Source organism: Moschus berezovskii, chromosome 8 (genome assembly GCF_049115385.1).
Source record: "Moschus berezovskii isolate FMDL1 chromosome 8, NW_MosBer_1.0, whole genome shotgun sequence".
In the NCBI taxonomy this organism is placed as follows: Eukaryota; Metazoa; Chordata; class Mammalia; order Artiodactyla; family Moschidae; genus Moschus; species Moschus berezovskii.
The window spans coordinates 104,512,297-104,530,844 of NC_142467.1; the positions used below are offsets into that span (position 1 = coordinate 104,512,297).

The window sequence follows — 18,548 nt, forward strand, 5'->3', positions numbered from 1 at the left end:
CAATTAATGATATTGGGTATATTTCCATGTGCTTCTTAGTGCTGTGCCACGCTCAGTTGCTTCAGTCATATCTGACTTTTTGAGACCCCTAGGGACTCGGAGAAGGCAATGGCAAGCCACTCCAGTACTATTGCCTAGAAAATCCCATGGATGGAGGAGCCTGGTGGGCTGCAGTCCGTGGGGTCGCTAAGGGTCGGACACGACTGAGCGACTTCACTTTCTCTTTTCACTTTCCACTTTCACACATTGGAGAAGGAAATGGCAACCCACTCCAGTGTTCTTGCCTGGAGAATCCCGGGGACGGGGGAGCCTGGTGGGCTTCCGTCTATGGGGTCACACAGAGTCGGACATGACTGAAGTGACTTAGCAGCAGCAGCAGCAGGGACTTAATCTGCCAGGCTCCCCTGTCCATGGAATTTTTCAGGCAAAAATAAAAGAGTGGGTTGCCACGCCCTCTTCCAGGGATCACACCTGTGTCTCCTGTATTGGCAGGTGGATTCTTTATTGCTGAGCCACTGAAGAAGCCTTCTTAGTAAAATAGCATAATTAAGAAGAAGTTTAAAAAAGAAGAAAGAAGAAAATGTAATACATTTAGATACAAGGTCAAATTTTTACTGATATAAGGGTTACATGTGCTGCAGTCCATGGGGTCACAAAGAGTTGGACACAACTGGACAAATGAACAGCAACAACAACAAGGATTACATAGAATTTTAAATTTAGCAGATTATGTGAGAGAATATGAATGGACATTACTTTGACATGTTTAGATTATGGATATGATTTTTATTTGTTACTTTTTCTTATCTATAGTTTCTTCTATGACAGGATATCATTTGTGAGAAAAGAAAAACATTTTAAAATCTGAAGGAAAAGAAAAATACATGCAATTTTCAGCGTAGACTATATTAAATATTTACTTATATCATTTTACAAGATTTCTTTCTTATTTTGCAACCAACGAATCTTCTAGCCCCTGAAAGGGTCTGAGACTGACTCTATCCCAGGACACCTTACCGCCTGAGTGGGGCTGGTCCTGGAGCAGCCACTATCCCAGGTGCTGAAGGAAATGGCCCCACTCCAGCCCCCTTCACCACCTCTCACTGTTGTGCTGTTGTGGACCCTCTTGACTCCCACTTCCTAGAACATCTAGATGAACACGAAATCCTGGGTCATGCTTCCCTGAGGGGAAACTTTTTTTCAGCTCTTAGCTTCAGACTAGTGTCACATCAAAGCAGCTTGTAACTACATAACAGATGTAATTGTGGACATTCTGAATTTACTGAATCTTCTAATGACAGTTTTCTTCAACAGCAGGTTCTCATAAGTCCTAAAACTTAAATGTAACTTTAAAACATTTTAAGTTTGAGAAAATGATGCAAAACGAAGGGAGGAAATGAACAGTTATTGGTGATGCTTGCCAGATACTGTCAGTCATTCGCACACGCTTGCTTATAAATCTTCAGAACATGGCAATGAAGTGGCTACTGTTATGTAATAAAGACACTGAGGCTTAGAGAGGTGATATGATTTTCCCCAAGCCAAACAGCTAGTAAATGGCAGACTGGAATGGTGACTTTTGTAGGGATGGAACGGTGGATCCAGGGACATCTGATCCTGACCGCATCGAACTCTCTGCTCCACCCTTCCCTAAAGAGTAGTCTTGTCCCCCACCTCCTAGGTTCACAGCCACGCCCACCCGCCTGGATCCTCCCAGGCCCCAAGCGCCCCTGCTGGCTCTCAGTGCGACTGGAACAGAAATGACAAGCGCAGTTTTATTCCTGGGAATCTGGAGGTGTCTAGGGTCACGGCGGATCTCAGGCAAGAAGGTGATGGGTCATTGCTGCCCTGTGCTCAGCGGCTCCACCCGTAGCCAAAGTCCACCCTCCGCACGCAGGATCAGCTCTGGCTTCCTGCGAGGCTCCTCCTTGTCCGGCAGGACGCGGAACCGCAGTAGCGTGAGCGCTAGGACCACCTTCAGCTCAGTCATGGCGAATGTCTGCCCGATACAGTTCCTGTGGGTGGGAGTGGGGGCTTTGACTGCACCTGGAACCCTCACCCGGACCCCAAAGCACCTGGTATCTGACCCACAACCCCCATTCCCACCCACAGTGTAGAGAAAGAATTTAACCATGCCTGGAACCGTATGTGGGCTTGCATATCTCCAGACCCTAGTCCATTTTCCAGTGCTGAACTCAGACCAGTAGACCGGGGAGTGGGTTCCCTCAGCACACCATGAACCCCTCCTTGAGCCCACCACCATTCCCCAGACCCTTACCATAATGTCTGGGGGGAGGGGGGAGAAAGTGACCATTTTAAAGTTTTCCTCCTTCCTGGCCCCCATAGTTAACCTGGAATTTCACCCCCAGTCCCCCTACCCCCACCTCTCCACCCCCATCTCAGATGGCCGCTGTCTTCACCTGGGCCCTGCGGAGAAGGGAACAAAAGCCACAGGTGACCTCCCTTTGATGTTTTCTGAGTCGAAGCGGAAGGGATCAAAGACCTGGGGGCAAGACAAGACAGGGCTACTTGGCAGATGTTTATATAGTAGGGGGCGGTGATGGCTGATTTGCCAGAAGTCAGAACCCTGCACCCTCCCCGGGGTCCCCTGAGGGGAGTGGACAGGGATGATGGAGGTATGGCGTGGCGGAGGCATCACCTCAGGGTCTGGCCACACAGATGGGTTGTGGTGGGTCCCAAAAATACTGATGAGGCAGATAACACCTGTGGAAGAGGAGGGGCAGTCAGGTCTAGGTCCCACCTGCCTGATTGACCCCTCTTTCTCACCAGGAACCTCCTCTCCTAGTCATTGTGGGCACCTTTGGGGATGACCCGGCCGTCTGGAAGTACAGTGTCCTGGGTACAGCGGCGGGAGATGACCGTGACTGGGGGGTGCAACCGCAGACTCTCCTTGATGCACATGGTCAGGAAGGGCAACTGGGCCAGGTCGTCCCTAAGGAAACCCCATGACAATTATCCAGGGAGCAAAAATAGAGACACACCACCAGCCACCAGCCCTCCTTGTGCCCCATAAGACCCTCTCTGCCTAGAACAAAATTGGATTGTTGGTTTAAATATCTCCAAACACATTAGGCTGTATACATTATTTATGTACAGATTTTTCTTTGTCCATCATACATAAATAAAAAAAAATTGTTCTTAAAAACAAAGAAAAAAAAAAAAAGCAATGTCATGGAAGTACCAGAAAAAGTTTAGTGTGAGATATTTTTAGAACTTTTTAAAGCAAGACATGGAAGAGCCAACCATAAACACGTTTACAAATTTGGATAAAAATAAAATATTAGTTATGGCAAGACAGCAAAGTCAAAAGGCAAATGAGTAAAAGATCAGATTCAATGTTTACTCTTATTTATTACAGCATTAGAGACACTAGCTAATGCAATTAGGTGGGAAAAAGGAGCATAACATCATTTGAAATTTGGGATGAATATGTCATTTTTGGCAGACAGTGATTTTATACATAGTAAACAAGAGAATTCACTGGAAAGTTTTTATAAACATTGAAGATCTGGTAAGGGGACTGAATTCTTTTTCTTTAATCCCCTTCATTTTGGGTAGTGATTTAAATTCCTTTGTAAAAAGCTTTTATTGGAGTATAGTTGGTTTACAACATTTTATTTATTTCTACTGTACAGGAAAGTGAATCAGCTACACGTTTCCCCTCATTTTTTATTTTCTTCCCATTCTGTCACCACAGAGCATTGAGTAGAGTTTCCATATGCTATACAGTAGGTTCTTATTAGTTATCTATTTTATACATTGTATCAGTAGTGTATATTAAATTCTTAACATAGACTCAAGGGATTAGATCTGATAGACAGAGTGCCTGAAGAACTATGCACAGAGGTTCATTACACTGTAGAGGATGCAGTGATCAAGACCATCCCCAAGAAAAAGAAATGCAAAAAGGCAAAATGGTTGTTTGAGGAAGCCTTACAAATAGTTGAGAAAAGAAGAGAAGCTAAAGGCAAAGGAGAAAAGGAAAGATATAAGCATCTGAATGTAGAGATCCAAAGAATAGCACAAAGATAAGAAAGCCTTCCTCAGTGATCAATGCAAAGAAATAGATGAAAACAATAGAATGAAAAGACTAGAGTTCTCTTCAAGAAAATTTGAGATACCAAGGGAGCATTTCATGCAAAGATGGGCAAAATAAAGAGCAGAAATGGTATGAACCTAACAGAAGCAGAAGATATTAAGAAGAGGTGGCAAGAATACACAGAAAAACTATACAAAAAGATCTCCATGACCCAGGTAACCACGATGATGTGATCACTGGACTAGAGCCAGACATCCTGGAATGTGAAGTCAGGTAGGCCTTAGGAAGCATCATGACAAGCAAAGCTAGTGGAGGTGATGGAATTCCAGTTGAGCTATTTCAAATCTTAAAAGATGATGCTGTGAAAGTGCTTCACTAAATAGGCCAGCAAATTTGGAAAACTCAGCAGTGGCCACAGGACTGGAAAAAGTCAGTTTTCATTCTAATTCCAAAGAAAGGCAATGCCAAAGAATGTTCAAACTACCGCACAGTTACATTCATTTCACATGGTAGTAAAGTAATGCTCAAAATTCTCCAAGCCAGGCTTCAACAGTACCTGAACTGAGAATTTCCAGATGTTCAAGCTGGATTTAGAAAAGGCAGAGAAACCAGAGAGCAAATTGCCAACATTGGTAGAATCATAAAGAAAGCCAGAGAGTTCCAGAAAAACATCTACTTCTGCTTTATTGACTATGCCAAAGACTTTGACTGTGTGGATCACAAGAAACTGTGGAAAATTCTGAAAGAAATGGGAATACCAGACCACCTGACCTGCTTCCTGAGAAATCTATATGCAGGTCAAGAAGCAACATGGAACAACAGACTGGTTCCACATTGGGAAAGGAGTACATCAAGGCTGTATATTGTCAGCCTGCTTGTTTAACTTATATGCAGAGTACATCAGATGAAATGATGGGCTGGATGAAGCACAAGCTGGAATCAAGATTGCCGGGAGAATATCAATAACCTCAGACGTGCAGATGACACCAGCCTTATGGCAGAAAGTGAAGAAGAACTGAAGAGACTCTTGATGAAAGTGAAAGAGGAGAGTGAAAAATTTGGCTTAAAACTCAACATTCAGAAAACTAAGATTATGGCCTCTGGTCCCATCACTTCAGGGCAAATAGATGGGAAAACAATGGAAACAGTGAGAGACTATATTTTTGGGCTCCAACATCACGGCAGATGGTGACTGTAGCCATGAAATTAAATGATACTTGCTCCCTGGGAATAAAAGCTATGACCAACCTAGACAGCACATTAAAAAGCAGAGACATTACTTTGCCAACAAAGGTCTGTCTAGTCAATGCTATGGTTTTTCCAGTAGTCAGGTATGGATGTGAGAGTTGGAGTATAAAGAAAGCAGAGGGCCAAAACAATCGATGCTTTGGAACTGTGGTGTTGGAGAAGACTCTTGAGAGTCTTCAAAATTGGATAAACACAAAACACAACAGCTATGACCCAACAGCACTCATTTCCCTTCCTCACAGTTTGCCTAATAGTTATTTTTTATGTATTCTAGTACTAGATCCTGCCAAGCCTCTGATCATATTCCTACTAAGCAATAATGACAGAGCCAACCAACCCTCTCTTAACAGAGCCAATTATAGGGTCTCAGAAATAGACCAGGAGACTTGGACTTACCATTCAATGTTTTTAGGCTCACGATCCTTCAGGAGCTCTTTCACCTCCTGCCGGCAGCGCTCCTGGTATTCTGGATGCTTGGCAAGATTGTACAGAATCCAGGAGAGACCACTGGCTGTGGTATCATGGCCTGAGAAGCATTCAGAAAGACTTGGGTCTCTGGGCTACTTCAGCACCAGAGCACAGACAGCTCCCTCGCATTAGGGCCCATGGAGAGGATGGGGAGGGATAGGGTGGACCAGGGTCCATTCAGCAAGTTCTTTCCCCTCCTGTTGTAGTCCCACACTGGGACCCTCACCTTCAAACATGAAGGTGTCAGCTTCAGCTCGGATATCTTCATCTGACAATCCCTTCCCATCTTCATCCTGGAGAGAAAGCAAGATCCCCAGAATCATACCAGATTTGAAGGTACCTGAGTCTAACCTGAGACAATCTTTGAACATATCCATCATCCATCTAGAAACCCTGAACTCCTGGACACAATCGCTAGAGGACCCACCACACAGACTTCCTCTCGACCACTTTGCCTCTTAAATTGTCCCTGGTGAATGGAATCAAAGATTCATAAATATTTTCATGTTTCTACGTGATGCAACCTGGGTTAAAGGATGACTGAATGGAAACTTAACTTAGAAACTAGAGATTGAGCATTGCCCCAATGCCGTTTGCTCACTTTGTATGACAGTATTGGGTTGGCCAAAAAGCTTGTTTGGGTTTTTGGCAACCCAATAAATTCAGAGATTCCTTTTCTCTCCTAAAGATAAGGAATGGGTTATAAACCTGTTGATCTATAGACTACAATTTCTTTCCAGTGAGGATTTGCTTAAACTCCAGAACGTTGTCTGTCTTTTCTACTCTTGTCTCATATTGTTTCATCTCTTCTCCTCTCCTCTCCTCCCCTCTTCACTGCTCTCTTCTTCTTTTCTTTCTCTCTTTCCCTCTCCCTGACCACCCCCGTAGGGAAGAAGGGAGCATATATCTTGCATTAGTTCTAAAATTCAGAATGTCAGTGGCAGTCTGATGGTTTAGGCTCCACACTTTCACTGTAGGGGACACAGTTTCCATCCCTGGTTGGGGAACTGAGATCCAGCATGACAAACGGGGTGGTCAAAAAAAAAAAATAAAGAGTTCTAGAATTCAAAACTTGGCAGTACTTCCCCTCCATGCAAGCATGGCTGTGTGTAAAGATAGAAGCATCATGGTGCCCTCAAAAGAATTTGGGGATGGGGAACCAGGGCTATAATTCTACTCTGACTACTGTTACTGCTATAAATAATACATAGGTTGTTCTTATCTAGGGTTCTGTATAAATACATACATGTATATATACGTATGCAAGTATATAGACATGTGGGGCTTCCCAGGTGGCTCAGTGGTGAAGAATCTGCTTGCCAGTGCAGGAGCTACAAGGAAACATGGGTTTGATCCCTGGGTCAGGAAGGTCCCCTGGAGGAAGAAATGGCAAGCCAATATAGCATTCTTGCCTGTAAAATCCCATGGACAGAGCAATCTGGTGGGCTACAATCCATGAGGCCGCAAAGAGTCAGACATGACTGAGCTCACACATATGTATATGCACATATCTTGTCTTATTAACTTGGAAGTAGTGAAATCTCAGGCCCCTCAAAATTTCAGATTTAGCAGCCCTCCTGCAGGCAGTATTCCATATTGGTCATCTTTAAAACTTATCCTAACCCACCCTTCCCTTCCATGAGCATCTCACATAGCTCCCCAGTGCCCTCTGCATCTAGTCCAAGCTCTTTGATCAAATCAAGTTCCCAAGGTCCATTCTACTTTTTGAACAAGAAACCAGAGGAGCCCACCTTGGTCAACAGGAGCACATCAATGAAGTCCAAAGTCTTGGTCTTCGCTTTGGCCTTGAGGAAGTCATCAATACCCTCACTGGGGAGGTTACGGTGCCGCTCCTGGATGACGGCATCTGTGAAGTCATGCACCAGGTGGCAGGCCCTGCGGAAGCGCTGCCCATCTGGGGTGAGGTAGTACAGGAAGTCCATGTGCAGGAAGATCTGCTGGTGTCGTTTTGCAACAAGGGCACTGAGCTCCAAGATGGCAGCAATATATTCACTGGGCTTCCTGCAGAATGAGAGCATGAAGGGATGCAACAACTTAAAACTCCTGAAGTCCAGAAGCTGAAGGCTACCTCCCTTCAGGAAAATGAGGCTCCAAGAACAGATGAGCCAGGAGAGTGATGCTTCAGACTCTTCTCAACCCACTTCCCATCTCTGTGAGCTGCCTCCATACCCCAGGCAGCCAGAGCACAGCTTCTCCTCTCTCTCTAACCCAGTATCTGCCCCTTTTCTTCAAAACTGTCCACTCAGCTCAGATCTTCTGCTAGCAGGTCGATTGGAGAAGGAAATGGCACCCCACTCCAGTACTCTTGCCTGGAAAATCCCATGGACAGAGGAGTCCATGGAGTCACAGAGAGCCAGACACGACTGAGCAACTTCACTTTCACTTTCTTTCACTTCCCTATTCTCCTTAGACCCATTGTCAACACCATCCAGGGTCTACATTATGGTCAGTCTTCTCTGGAGTCAGATGTCAGAGCTCAGATTTGACCATGATTCTCATCTTCTTAAACACTTTTCATAGCTTTCTGGAAACCTCAGGATAAAGTTCATATCCTCTTTGTCTGGCTTAAAATGCCCTTAAGATATAACCTGCCCACTCCTCCAACCTTATTTCCGAAGTGTCTCATCACTGTTGCACACACTTTGTTCATTATAACCTCCTCGCCTTTATCAAACAGTTCTACCTACTTGCAGGAATCACTCCTTCTTTTTCCCTTCCCTGTCCTTCAGTGCCCAGCTTTGACCTACCTCCTCCAGGAAGACTCTTCTGATTACCCTCCCTCCCTCATCTATGCTAGTGGGTTTATGTTCCAAAGCCCTGGGCTGAGACTCACTCCTGGCAATTGCTGTCATAACTGAAGACGCATTTCTGCAGACTGTCCAGGGTCATGAGGCTGATGTGTTCAAACATGTCCAGATGGGTGTGGCCCTCTTTGATCAGGCGCTGCCACTTGGCCTGAACAGAGAATAAGACACAGCTGAGGCCGAGAACTGCCTCCCTGGTTCCCCTCCCTAATCCCAAACACCAAGGTGCACTCCCCCAGACTCTGTCTCCTGGTCCCAGGCACCCAGCCCCAGGGAGGACTGGGCTTGTGTTTCAGTTCAGTCAGTTCCTATTAGTATATAAAGTCTCCATGGCTGGGAGCCAGGAGATATGGGTTTGTGAATCCTGGCTCTGTGCTCTACACTTATGTATCATTGGTCAACTTTGAGTAAAGTTAAGTGCTAACAATTGTTATTCAGTGACTCAGCCCTGAAATGAAAAGACACTTGCTCCTTGAAAGAAAAGCTATGGCAAACCTAGACAGTGTATTGAAAAGCAGAGACATCACCTTACCTACAAAGGTGCTTATAGTCAAAGCTATAGCTTTTCCAGTAGTCATGTATGGCTGTGAGAGTTGGACCATAAAGAAGGCTGAGCACTGAAGAATTGGTTCTTCAGATTTTGGTGCTGGAGAAGACTTGAGAATCACTTGGACAGCAAGGAGATCAAACCAGTCAATCCTAAAGGAAATCAACTTTGAATATTCATTGGAAGGACTGGTGCTGAAGCTTAAGCTCCAATACTTTGGCCACCTGATGTGAAAGGTGGACTTATTGGAAAAGTCCCTGATGCTTGGAGAGATTGAGAGCATGAGGAGAAGGGGGTGACAGAGAATGAGATAGTTAGATGGCATCACTGACTCAATGGACGTGAGTTTGAGAAAACTTTGGGAGCTAGCAAAGGACAAGGAAGCCTGGCATGTTATAGTCCACGGGGTTGCAAAGAGTCAGACAGGACTTAGTGACTGACCAACCAACAACAGCAAATGTTAGGTTTTATCATCTTCATTGTTACAAATCGATTAGGAAAATGTTCCCTATGTTAGAAGAGTAAATCCTTCGTGGGCCCAGAGTACACACACACTTTTTTGCTGGGTAGGCCAAAAATTTGGAAGGCCCTGATGTTCTTTACCTGGGCCATTTCTCAGAGTTGTGTTTGTAGCAAACAGACTTGAGAAGTGAGGTAGTGACTCCTCCTGGACAAATATCAGGGTTGCTTCTAATTGCTATAAAAATCAGAGTCCCTAAACCTAGTACTCCCTCCCCTGTGATAAAATATACTACTTGGGCAGGCATCTACAGAAGCCCACCTGTCTTACTTGCATGAGATTTGGTGACTTGGATGAAGAATGTAAACCAACAAGAAGCACATGTTGTTTGCTGGGCTAACCTTTGTCTATGACCCAGGAGTCTCACGTATTCTGGCAGAATCCAAAAAACAGTAATAAGCTCACTTGTCAGCTTGCAAGCATGGTAAAGTTACAGGCACTTCACAAAAGCCTGACCTCGAATTCTTCACTTCCCTATGTATGTATTCAAACTTTTTGCAATGTAATTTTTCAGTAACTCTACTTGGAGCTGGAGCCTCTCTCACCATCCTTTGATCCTGAGCTGGCCTTGGACTTGCTTTAGCCAATAGACTGTGGTGAAAATGATGAAGTGACCAACCTAAACCTAGACCCCAAGGCACACTGCAGCTTCCTCTCAGTCTTCTCAGACCCTGCCTCTGCCATTTGAACCAACCTGAGATGCCCTTTGAAGGGAGAGAATCACATGAAAGGAAGTCTAGTTACCCAAGCTGAGGTCATCCTAGATCAGCTTGTAGCCAACCAAGCTTAAAACCTGTGAGAGGACTGACCCAGACCAGCAAGGCTTCCTATCTGTATGGTCAGGCCACCCAAGACAGCTCTCTTCTTGTCCTCTGTACATCCCATGCTTGACCAGTCCCTGCTTCACCTACACCCTATTCACATGACAGACCTTCCTCTTAATCATGGAGCCTAATGAGTAAATTCTACATACTTGTCTTCAGCCCCAGATAGTGATTGCTCTCATCTTTATATCAAATTATCTCCATCATAATAGCTTATTAAAGAGGTAGTGAGGGGGTGGGATCCTCTACTAGTTTTCTTGGTAACTTGTGAAACAACATGACATCAATTCCCCCACAATTGGTTACCTCCCACTCCCCACCCTGGTAGGGAAGACTTCTGCCATGCCCTTCCTGCTGTCTGCTGCACATGGTGGGTATCACTCCAGGACCTTGCTTCAGACATACAAGATCCCTGTATCCATTAAAACACTGATGTCTCTGTTTCTTACTCCAGCTCCTTCTTCAGTTCTGTGGCTTGCAGGCCTGCAGGGTTCAGTGCAACACTATCAGACCCATAGCTGATCACTGATACATGAGTCATTCCATCTCTATCTAGAAGAACCAAGCACCTGACTCATAGATTTGCTGTCAGTGTGCCTGTGTGCTCAGTCATGTCCAACTCTCTGAACCCAGGCTCCTCCATCTAAGGGATTATCCCCAAAGGAATATGGTAGTGGGTTACTCTTTCCTCCTCCAGGGGACCTTCCTAGGGATCAAGCCTGTGTCTCCTGTGGCTACTGCACTGGCAGGAGGATTCTTTACTGCTGAGCCGTCTGGGCTGAACTTTGTTGTCAATACTAAAATCCTTCTTAAATCAAGTGATTTATTACTTAGAGATAACTAGCCCAATATTCATTATTATTACCAAACATGTCTCAAGATTCCAAGGCTTCTGTCAAGGCAGAATAGAAACTGATGCCTTCTGAGCACTCATGTGCCAGGGATCTGGTTCCAATATGTTAGCTCTACTGACCGAGAGCAGGGATCACATTTTACTAATTTTATAGCCAAAGCAACTGAGGCTCAGAAAGGAAGAACAATGAACTCAAAGCCACTTAGAACAGCCAGAATTATAGATAAGATGTCTATGAGTCTCCATGTCTCCCAGACTCCAGCTGGGACCCTGGGTTCAAGAGACTCACATGCATGATGTCTGCACTCTTGGTGAAAATCTTCATATAGGGCTTCAGGATGTTGAAGTGGAAGGCAGGTGTCAGCATGCGACGGTGCCTGCTCCACTTGTCACCAGCACTCAGGAGGAGCCCATCCCCTAGCAGAGACAGCCACGGGGAGTGAGCAAAGGAAGACCTTCCCCTGGGTCCCCAGGGATTTCCCCAACTCCCTTTGTGAACAGTTACTCACCCAGCCAGGGCTTTAGAACTTCATAGAAGATCACGTCCTTTGGTGCAACGGCAGCTGACATGAATGAGGACTGTTAGGATCCTCTCCCCAAGGAGAGGGGGAGGGAAGGGGCTTTTGGTGGGGAATGAAAGATCCTAACCAGGAATCTGCATTCCCCCCCAAGCCAGTCATAGCAGAATGGGGCCAAGAGCACAGGAAATGTGGAAGGGGTATGAAGGGAGGGGAGAACCAGACCAGGCTACAGCACAGAACAGAGCAAAGGCAGAGCCCACAGACACAACTCTATGTGCTTAGATACATCCCAACATGACACAACATGACCAGCATTCCTTGACATGGCATCTTATGGACACCCAAGCATAACCCAGCACTCTACAAAACATTATGGGGATCAAGGACACCACACTTGCCCCAGCAGTGACCCCTCCTGAGACGTCTGACATGGCTCCATGTGTTAACATGCCCTGACATGGCCCCAACGTGTGTGACACGACCTGACAGGACACAACAGCTCTGCCATGGACCTGAAGACCATCTGACCGGACCTGAATGTGTCCCAGGCAGGCTCCAGGCAGAACCCGAATACACTGATGATACAGACCTGAACCTGGCAAGATCCAGACCCACCCTAAGACCTGCATCAGACAAGACTCACATAAGGTCTCAGGCATTCCTCAGAGTGGCTTTGAGTCCCAGACTGCAGATAAATCCAAAATGTGCCCCAGGAGTGACCAGCAGGAGAACCAGACAGTCTCTAATGGCATCACAGACAAGAATCAGACGGACTCCAAGATGCCTCAAATGTCTTTGGCTGCAACTGAGCCCCAGAGGTGACTGGGACCATCTCTGAGCTCAGTTATAAAATACAGCAGGTGTCATCAGGTATAACACATATCAGCTGTAACCAGAATCAAGGTAGAAACATATACATGACCAGATGTGGCCATTCAGCAGACATTGCACAGGCATGCCCGGAGGTCAGGCAGGTGGGATTCTGCAGTGGGAGACAGTGGCATCTTTGCCATGCCCCACCCTCCCCCTCCCTGCCTGCATCCTGGTTACTTGTACATCTACAGGCAACACAGAGACAATGACAAGGGCCAAGCTGTGGCCAAGGGCATGTCTACCTGGAGCAAAGAGCACAGACTTGATGCAGGTGGGGTGGAAGATGCAGATGATTGCATGCCAGGGCCCCACCCACCAGTAGGACACATCCCCATAGGTGCTGGCCAGGCCCTGTGTGTACAGGAGACCTTCCTCTGAGCTCTGAATCTGGAAAGGAACAAATAGGACCTGATTCACATTCTTCTAGGCTGCCAGAGGGAAGAACTTGTAGGAAAGTGATCCCGACTTGATCCTATGCATCACCTTCAACAGCAACTCCTTAGTCCTCAGGCTCCTCCAGGGCTCCTTCCCCTTATCCTCCATATATGACAGTTGGGGCCCCTTGGGTGTGGGGAAAGAAATGGCCTTTCCCTGTTTGGATCTCAAACACCATGTTCCCATGATTTCTCTTCCATTCCCTTATTCCAGATAAGAACTGAGGGTCTGAGTGATGGAGTCACTTACCCACATTCTTACAGATAATAAATCTGAGACACTAGTCCAGGACTGTTTAATCCAGGGCCTGCATTCTTAGCTCCAAAAAAATAGCTCAGAGGACCCTGTGCCCCCAAGACACGGAATTCAGAGTTTCAGGGATGCAGGAATTGGTCCTATGACCCAGGCAAAAGAAATTAAAGGGAACCCTGTATCTTTTCCTGGAAGTGTTGTGAATGAGCTCACTGTTCCATGAAGGTTGAAATTCTGGGTTTCATCTTTACCAGGACGAGAGTGATGCTGTCACAGATGAACATGGAACTAGACAATGGAGACAGATTTCTTTGTCTTCAGATTGTCCAGCTCTGACAGATTGTTTAAGACCTAGATCCATCTGGACTTGAAGACACCCACCTGGGATTTTACAACCAGTTAATTCTCTTTCTCTCGGTATATCATGCAGGGTTGCGTTTCCACCATTAACTGCTAAAGGAGACTTTAGCAGGCAGGGAGAGGATGGGCCCTTCCCAGGCTCACCCAGCATGCTGGTGTCTGAACCCAGGTCTCTGTCACATGCTGCTTGTTGCCCTGCTTGCCTGATCTGTCTGTGGATGGGAGGGGCAGAGGGCAAGGGAAGGGAGCAAGGGTTGGGTGAAGTCTCCTCAGGAAGACTCCTGGGGACTGGAGAAGGAGGACACTGAACTAGAAGTGTTCAAGCCCTAGAACAGGCTCAAAGAAACTGACCCACCAGAGAGGTAAATAGCCATGGAAATAGCAACCCAGATCTTTCACCAGCCACAGGTCTTCATTGCTCTTGGTCTGGGGATAGGTGGGACTGAGGACATGCCTGACAGGGGACCTGGAATGTTATGGATGCCCACTGAATAATTCTATCCTCTGCTTTAAATTTTTTTGCTCATTGTTCCAGATCCAGTTTCAGCAACTCCTCCTCCAGGAAGCCTTCCAACACCCCCCAGCAGAGAACCTTGCTTCTTCTCTGCGTTTGCACAGCTCATCTCCCTCTGGCCAATTTCTGACCACATCAGGTCACAGATCTCTCTGCCATAATCTGAGTCTTTACGTTTGGGGGTGTCTTTCACCCAGGACACCAGGGTGGAGTGTGAATGGCAATGGGAGAAGGGAGGAGGTAGAAGGCTGTGAAATTGGGATGATGAATACATGAGGGAAAGAGGAAGATGGCAGAGAGAGGCGGGGAGGGAGTTGGGGTCCTGTAGGGGCCACATGGAAGCTTGGCAGGGAGGGGCTGGAAGCCCTGAGGTGTGTCATGGCACCCACCACCACAAGCTCTGCCTGGGTACCTGAGGCACTGGCGATAATCCGGATCAAGTCAGGGTGGCAGCAAACGATGACGGGGGTGATGGGACCCATCCAGACCCTAAATCCCTGGGGGTAGTTGGTCACCAGCTGAGTTACTTTGCTCAAGCCCTGCTCCGTCGGGGGGACCTGTAAGCAAGGTAAGGGCCATGACTCTGCAGAAGGGGAGTCCACTGCAGTGGACAGAGTGTGGGATCCTGCACAGGTGGAGGGAATCTCTGCTTCCTCCTTCCCTCTGGGGGAGGGAGGGACCTGGAGGCCCTCCAAGTCCCAAGGGTCTATCCCCAGGGCACAGGGAGAAGACAGACTCTGTGCCCACAGGGAGGTGGACCTTGGCTTGAGAAGGCAAATTTTTCTGGTCCTCCTGGGAACTGTCCACCAGGAGTGGCCACAGGAGGAAATCCTTATAGGGGAGGTTTGTGGATGTCATGGTGGCCTCATAGTTCTCCCTGGGTTTTGGTTCCACATCCTTTTATCTCTGGGCCAGTCCACATGGCCTCTGCTTCCTTGCAAAGGAAAGGATCTGCAGACCTGGGACCTTCTAGCCCTGGCTGACCCCAGGGACAGACATGAACTCTGCCTATTAATCAGCGAGGAACTGTGACCTAGGAACTCCCTCGCTGGTCAGTCTCTGTGCAGAGTGCATCCTGTCTATTTCTATGGACAACGCTTTCAACTGTGCCACTTACAAATGAAGAAACGGATGCCATATCTCCTCAAAGGGGAAGAAGTGTGGATTTTCTTCTGGTGAAGCACCTTCTCCCTCACAATGCCCTGTTCAAACCTGACAGATACCCCAGGTTCTCTAGGCAGGTGACATAGATCATTTTCACCTTTGTGCATTGCTCCCATCTCCGCAAGGACCTAAGGTGAGGATTCAAAGCACTAGATGAGATTGGTCCAGAGAGGGAGCATGACTCAGGAGAAGTCACATATCAAGAGGGGCTGGAGAAAGGAAGTGTAAGCAAGAATGGCCCCCACGGCCAAGCTCTTGTGGGGAAGGCAGAACTGCGGTCACTTTTAAGATTCCTGCTGCCTCCAGGACTTGCTGAAACCATTTTAAGATCCAGAATCTCAGGAAATCTTCACAATGAGCCTTGGGCACCACTATTCTGAATTTTGTCTTAATGAACAGTAGTTGTTATAAGTCCTTCCCCAAGTTTAGTTCTTGTCCCAGGCAGGAGAGGTAAGCTGCCTGGGAAATGGGGGGAGCTGGATACCCATCCATTTGACCTTGACTGAGGGAGGTGATAGCACATTCATCACCAGGGTCATCAAATATTTATTTTGAGTGCTATTTTGGCACAAAGTATTGTGCCAGCCCCAGACAGGGTACTGTCTCCTTCCCAGAATGATCATCAAACTGGGATGTGTTAATAAGTAATTGGGTGATTAACTATTTAATTAATTGTGACTAGGACCAAGTCAAAGGTCCAAGTCTGGGGCACAAGATAGATGGGTGTGGAGGAGGGGTAGGTCTAAGAAGTCTCTGAAAGAGGAAGTGAGTAGCCAACTTTATCCAGATGGGGGGAGGGGCCTAATGGGATATCCTGGGGAAGGGTGGGGTATAAGATTAGAGGAAGGGGTCCTGGGAATGGGAGAGGGTGGAAGTGGAGCTCTTCTCCTGTAGGTAGGAATGGGGAAGTGATAGCTATTTCCTGTGAGGAAGCTGTAACCCAGAGTGAAAAGACACAGGAAAGGGGCCACATGCAGAGCAGACCCTGGACAGCACACTTGAGGTCTCAAGGCTGCCATGGAGACTGGAGAGGCCAGTAAACCAGGTTCTGTGCAGCTCGGCCTCAGAGATGCAATAATGTGTGCAAGACATGCAGTAGATGGACCCTAAAGTAGCCTAGGGTTGGAAGGACAGGATGTGGGGAAGGTCTTGATGGCAGAGCAGGGGAATGAATGAGTGAGGGAAGAGAGGCTCCCCGGCCTCCCTGGCTTCTCTGCTGTCCTAGACCCCAGTCCAAACTTGAGCCCCATTCCTAACCCTCAGGAAGTCCATCCACCCTGATCCCCCAGACCCGTGCTACTGCCCACACTCACCAGGCCTAGGTGACCCAAGAACCAGTTGCGTTTTGGGGGCTGTGGGAAACACTGGAGGTGACGAGAGTTGTTGTAGAAGGTGTAGGTCCAGGCCAGGATGCGGGCCAGGAGCCAGGAAGCCCCGACCAACAGCAGCAGCAGCCACGGGGAGGCTGCCAGTGGCCCGAGTCCCAGCCAGGACAGGCGCAGCTCCAGCATCCTGTGGGGCAGTGAGAGTGGAGGCCGAGTCCTGAGGAGGAAGGAAAGGCAATGGTGGTGAGCTGTGAGGCAGAGACAAATAGAGGGAGAGGAGCAAGGGAGTGCAGGGCAGGGATGGGGAGTGCTGGGGACCGGCCAGAAGGGCTCAGAGACAGGCAGACAGGCGCTGGGTGAGGGGATGGAGAAACACAGAAATCTGGAGGAAGAGGGAAATATAGAGACACAAAGACATATACAAACACGCACAAATAATGTGTGTTAGTTACCCACTGGTATTTACTCATCTCCCAGGCCAGTTATTTCCCTGGAGCCATCCAGCCTTCCCCACCCCGGGCCAGGACCCCCAGCCTTTTGACTCCCAGCTTGGCACCTTCTATAAGAGTGGCTTTTCTCACACAAGTTCCTCTCCTCTCCTCCTGGGATGGCTTTATTTGGCCCTTGAACCTATGGGAAGCTGCCAGGGGCCAGGCTAAGCCAGCCAATCCCTGGAGCCTGCTTACTTCCTCCCTACCTGGCAGCTGCCCACATAGAAGGTGGGAGGAGGGGGAGCACAGTGCTATTGAAAGCAGCTTGTGAATCAGCTCAGAATCACACATCGTTGACACCGAATCCTCAGGACTCTGTATCTCCCATGTGGGCATATTGGGGTATGGGCAAAGGTGACTCTTGGCTTCTCAGTTTACAACCAGCCCTGCCCTTCCAAGGTCAAGGTACAGCAGGTAAAAAAATGTATATTCAGGTGCCAGGTAAGTAGGACCTGGCCCCAGCCTTATCCCAAAACATGTCTGGGGCTCTGCTCCATGCATGGGCCAGGAGGGCTTCATGCACCATGTCTCAGCACAGAATCAATAAGCTCAGAGACATGAAGTTTCTACCATCTGGGTCACAGCCTTGGAAAGGTATTCAAGCCCTTCCTCCAAACAGCCCGAGGCCTTGTTTGAGAGATGATTTCTGGGAGCAGGAGCAGAGAAACCAGCCTGGATGGGCATTACCTGCACTGGACTCATGGGATAAAAACCCTGCAGCTGGAAGAGGGCACTTGGAGGCTTGAGGGTAAGGCTGCAAGGGGCTCATAGAGGACAAGATCCGCTCAGGGCAGGACAGAGTTGGGAGATTCTGAGTGGGCAGCCTCACTCTGACTGTGGGCTGTGCTGACCTTCCCTAGGCTCAGTCTTCCCATGTGGCAAATGGGATGTTGGATGAGAGCCTGAGAGAGGAACCAAGGAGAGTCCCACAATAAGATGGGAAGATCAGGATGCCCCCCAAAAGATGGAATGAAGGAAAAGTTCTGTCACCCTGTACTCATTGTGCTCGTGCTTCTCTGTGCCAATATTCCACATAAATATTCCTCTTCTGTGTACAGAACTGTATGTAAAAACTGTGTGCCGGGTACCTCAAAAAGCATGCCTGCACTGTGTCAGGAACTCTATATAAAGCATGCCTACTATGTATCAGGTGCTTCCATAAAATGCATCTTGCTGTTGTTCAGTTGTCAAGTTGTGTCTGACTCTCTGCAACCCCATCAACTGCAACACTCCAGGCTTCCCTGTCCTTCACTATCTCCCTGAGTTTG

The 18,548-nt window shown here is 47.6% G+C and overlaps 1 protein-coding gene across 3 annotated transcripts; it reads right to left on the reverse strand.

Moving 5' to 3' along the window:
* Nucleotides 1-1,837: 1,837 nt before the first annotated feature.
* Nucleotides 1,838-17,259, reverse strand: LOC129558419 (cytochrome P450 4F3-like). Of its 3 annotated transcripts, none has more exons than XM_055429567.2 (13): nucleotides 17,222-17,259; nucleotides 16,778-16,976; nucleotides 14,713-14,857; nucleotides 11,855-11,908; nucleotides 11,635-11,762; nucleotides 8,631-8,752; nucleotides 7,528-7,798; nucleotides 6,003-6,069; nucleotides 5,705-5,834; nucleotides 2,820-2,953; nucleotides 2,660-2,724; nucleotides 2,421-2,503; nucleotides 1,838-2,015 (listed from the first exon to the last, which is right to left on the reverse strand). In XM_055429567.2, exons 1-13 carry the CDS (start codon nucleotides 17,257-17,259, stop codon nucleotides 1,838-1,840), a joined length of 1,614 nt encoding a protein of 537 aa, XP_055285542.2. The 3 variants fall into 3 exon arrangements, with proteins under 3 accessions (XP_055285542.2, XP_088694533.1, XP_088694534.1); XM_088838407.1 differs by lacking the exons at nucleotides 14,713-14,857; nucleotides 17,222-17,259 and adding exons at nucleotides 12,982-13,079; nucleotides 14,142-14,212 and having other exon boundaries at nucleotides 16,778-16,975; XM_088838408.1 differs by lacking the exons at nucleotides 14,713-14,857; nucleotides 17,222-17,259 and adding an exon at nucleotides 12,982-13,126 and having other exon boundaries at nucleotides 16,778-16,975.
* Nucleotides 17,260-18,548: the final 1,289 nt, after the last annotated feature.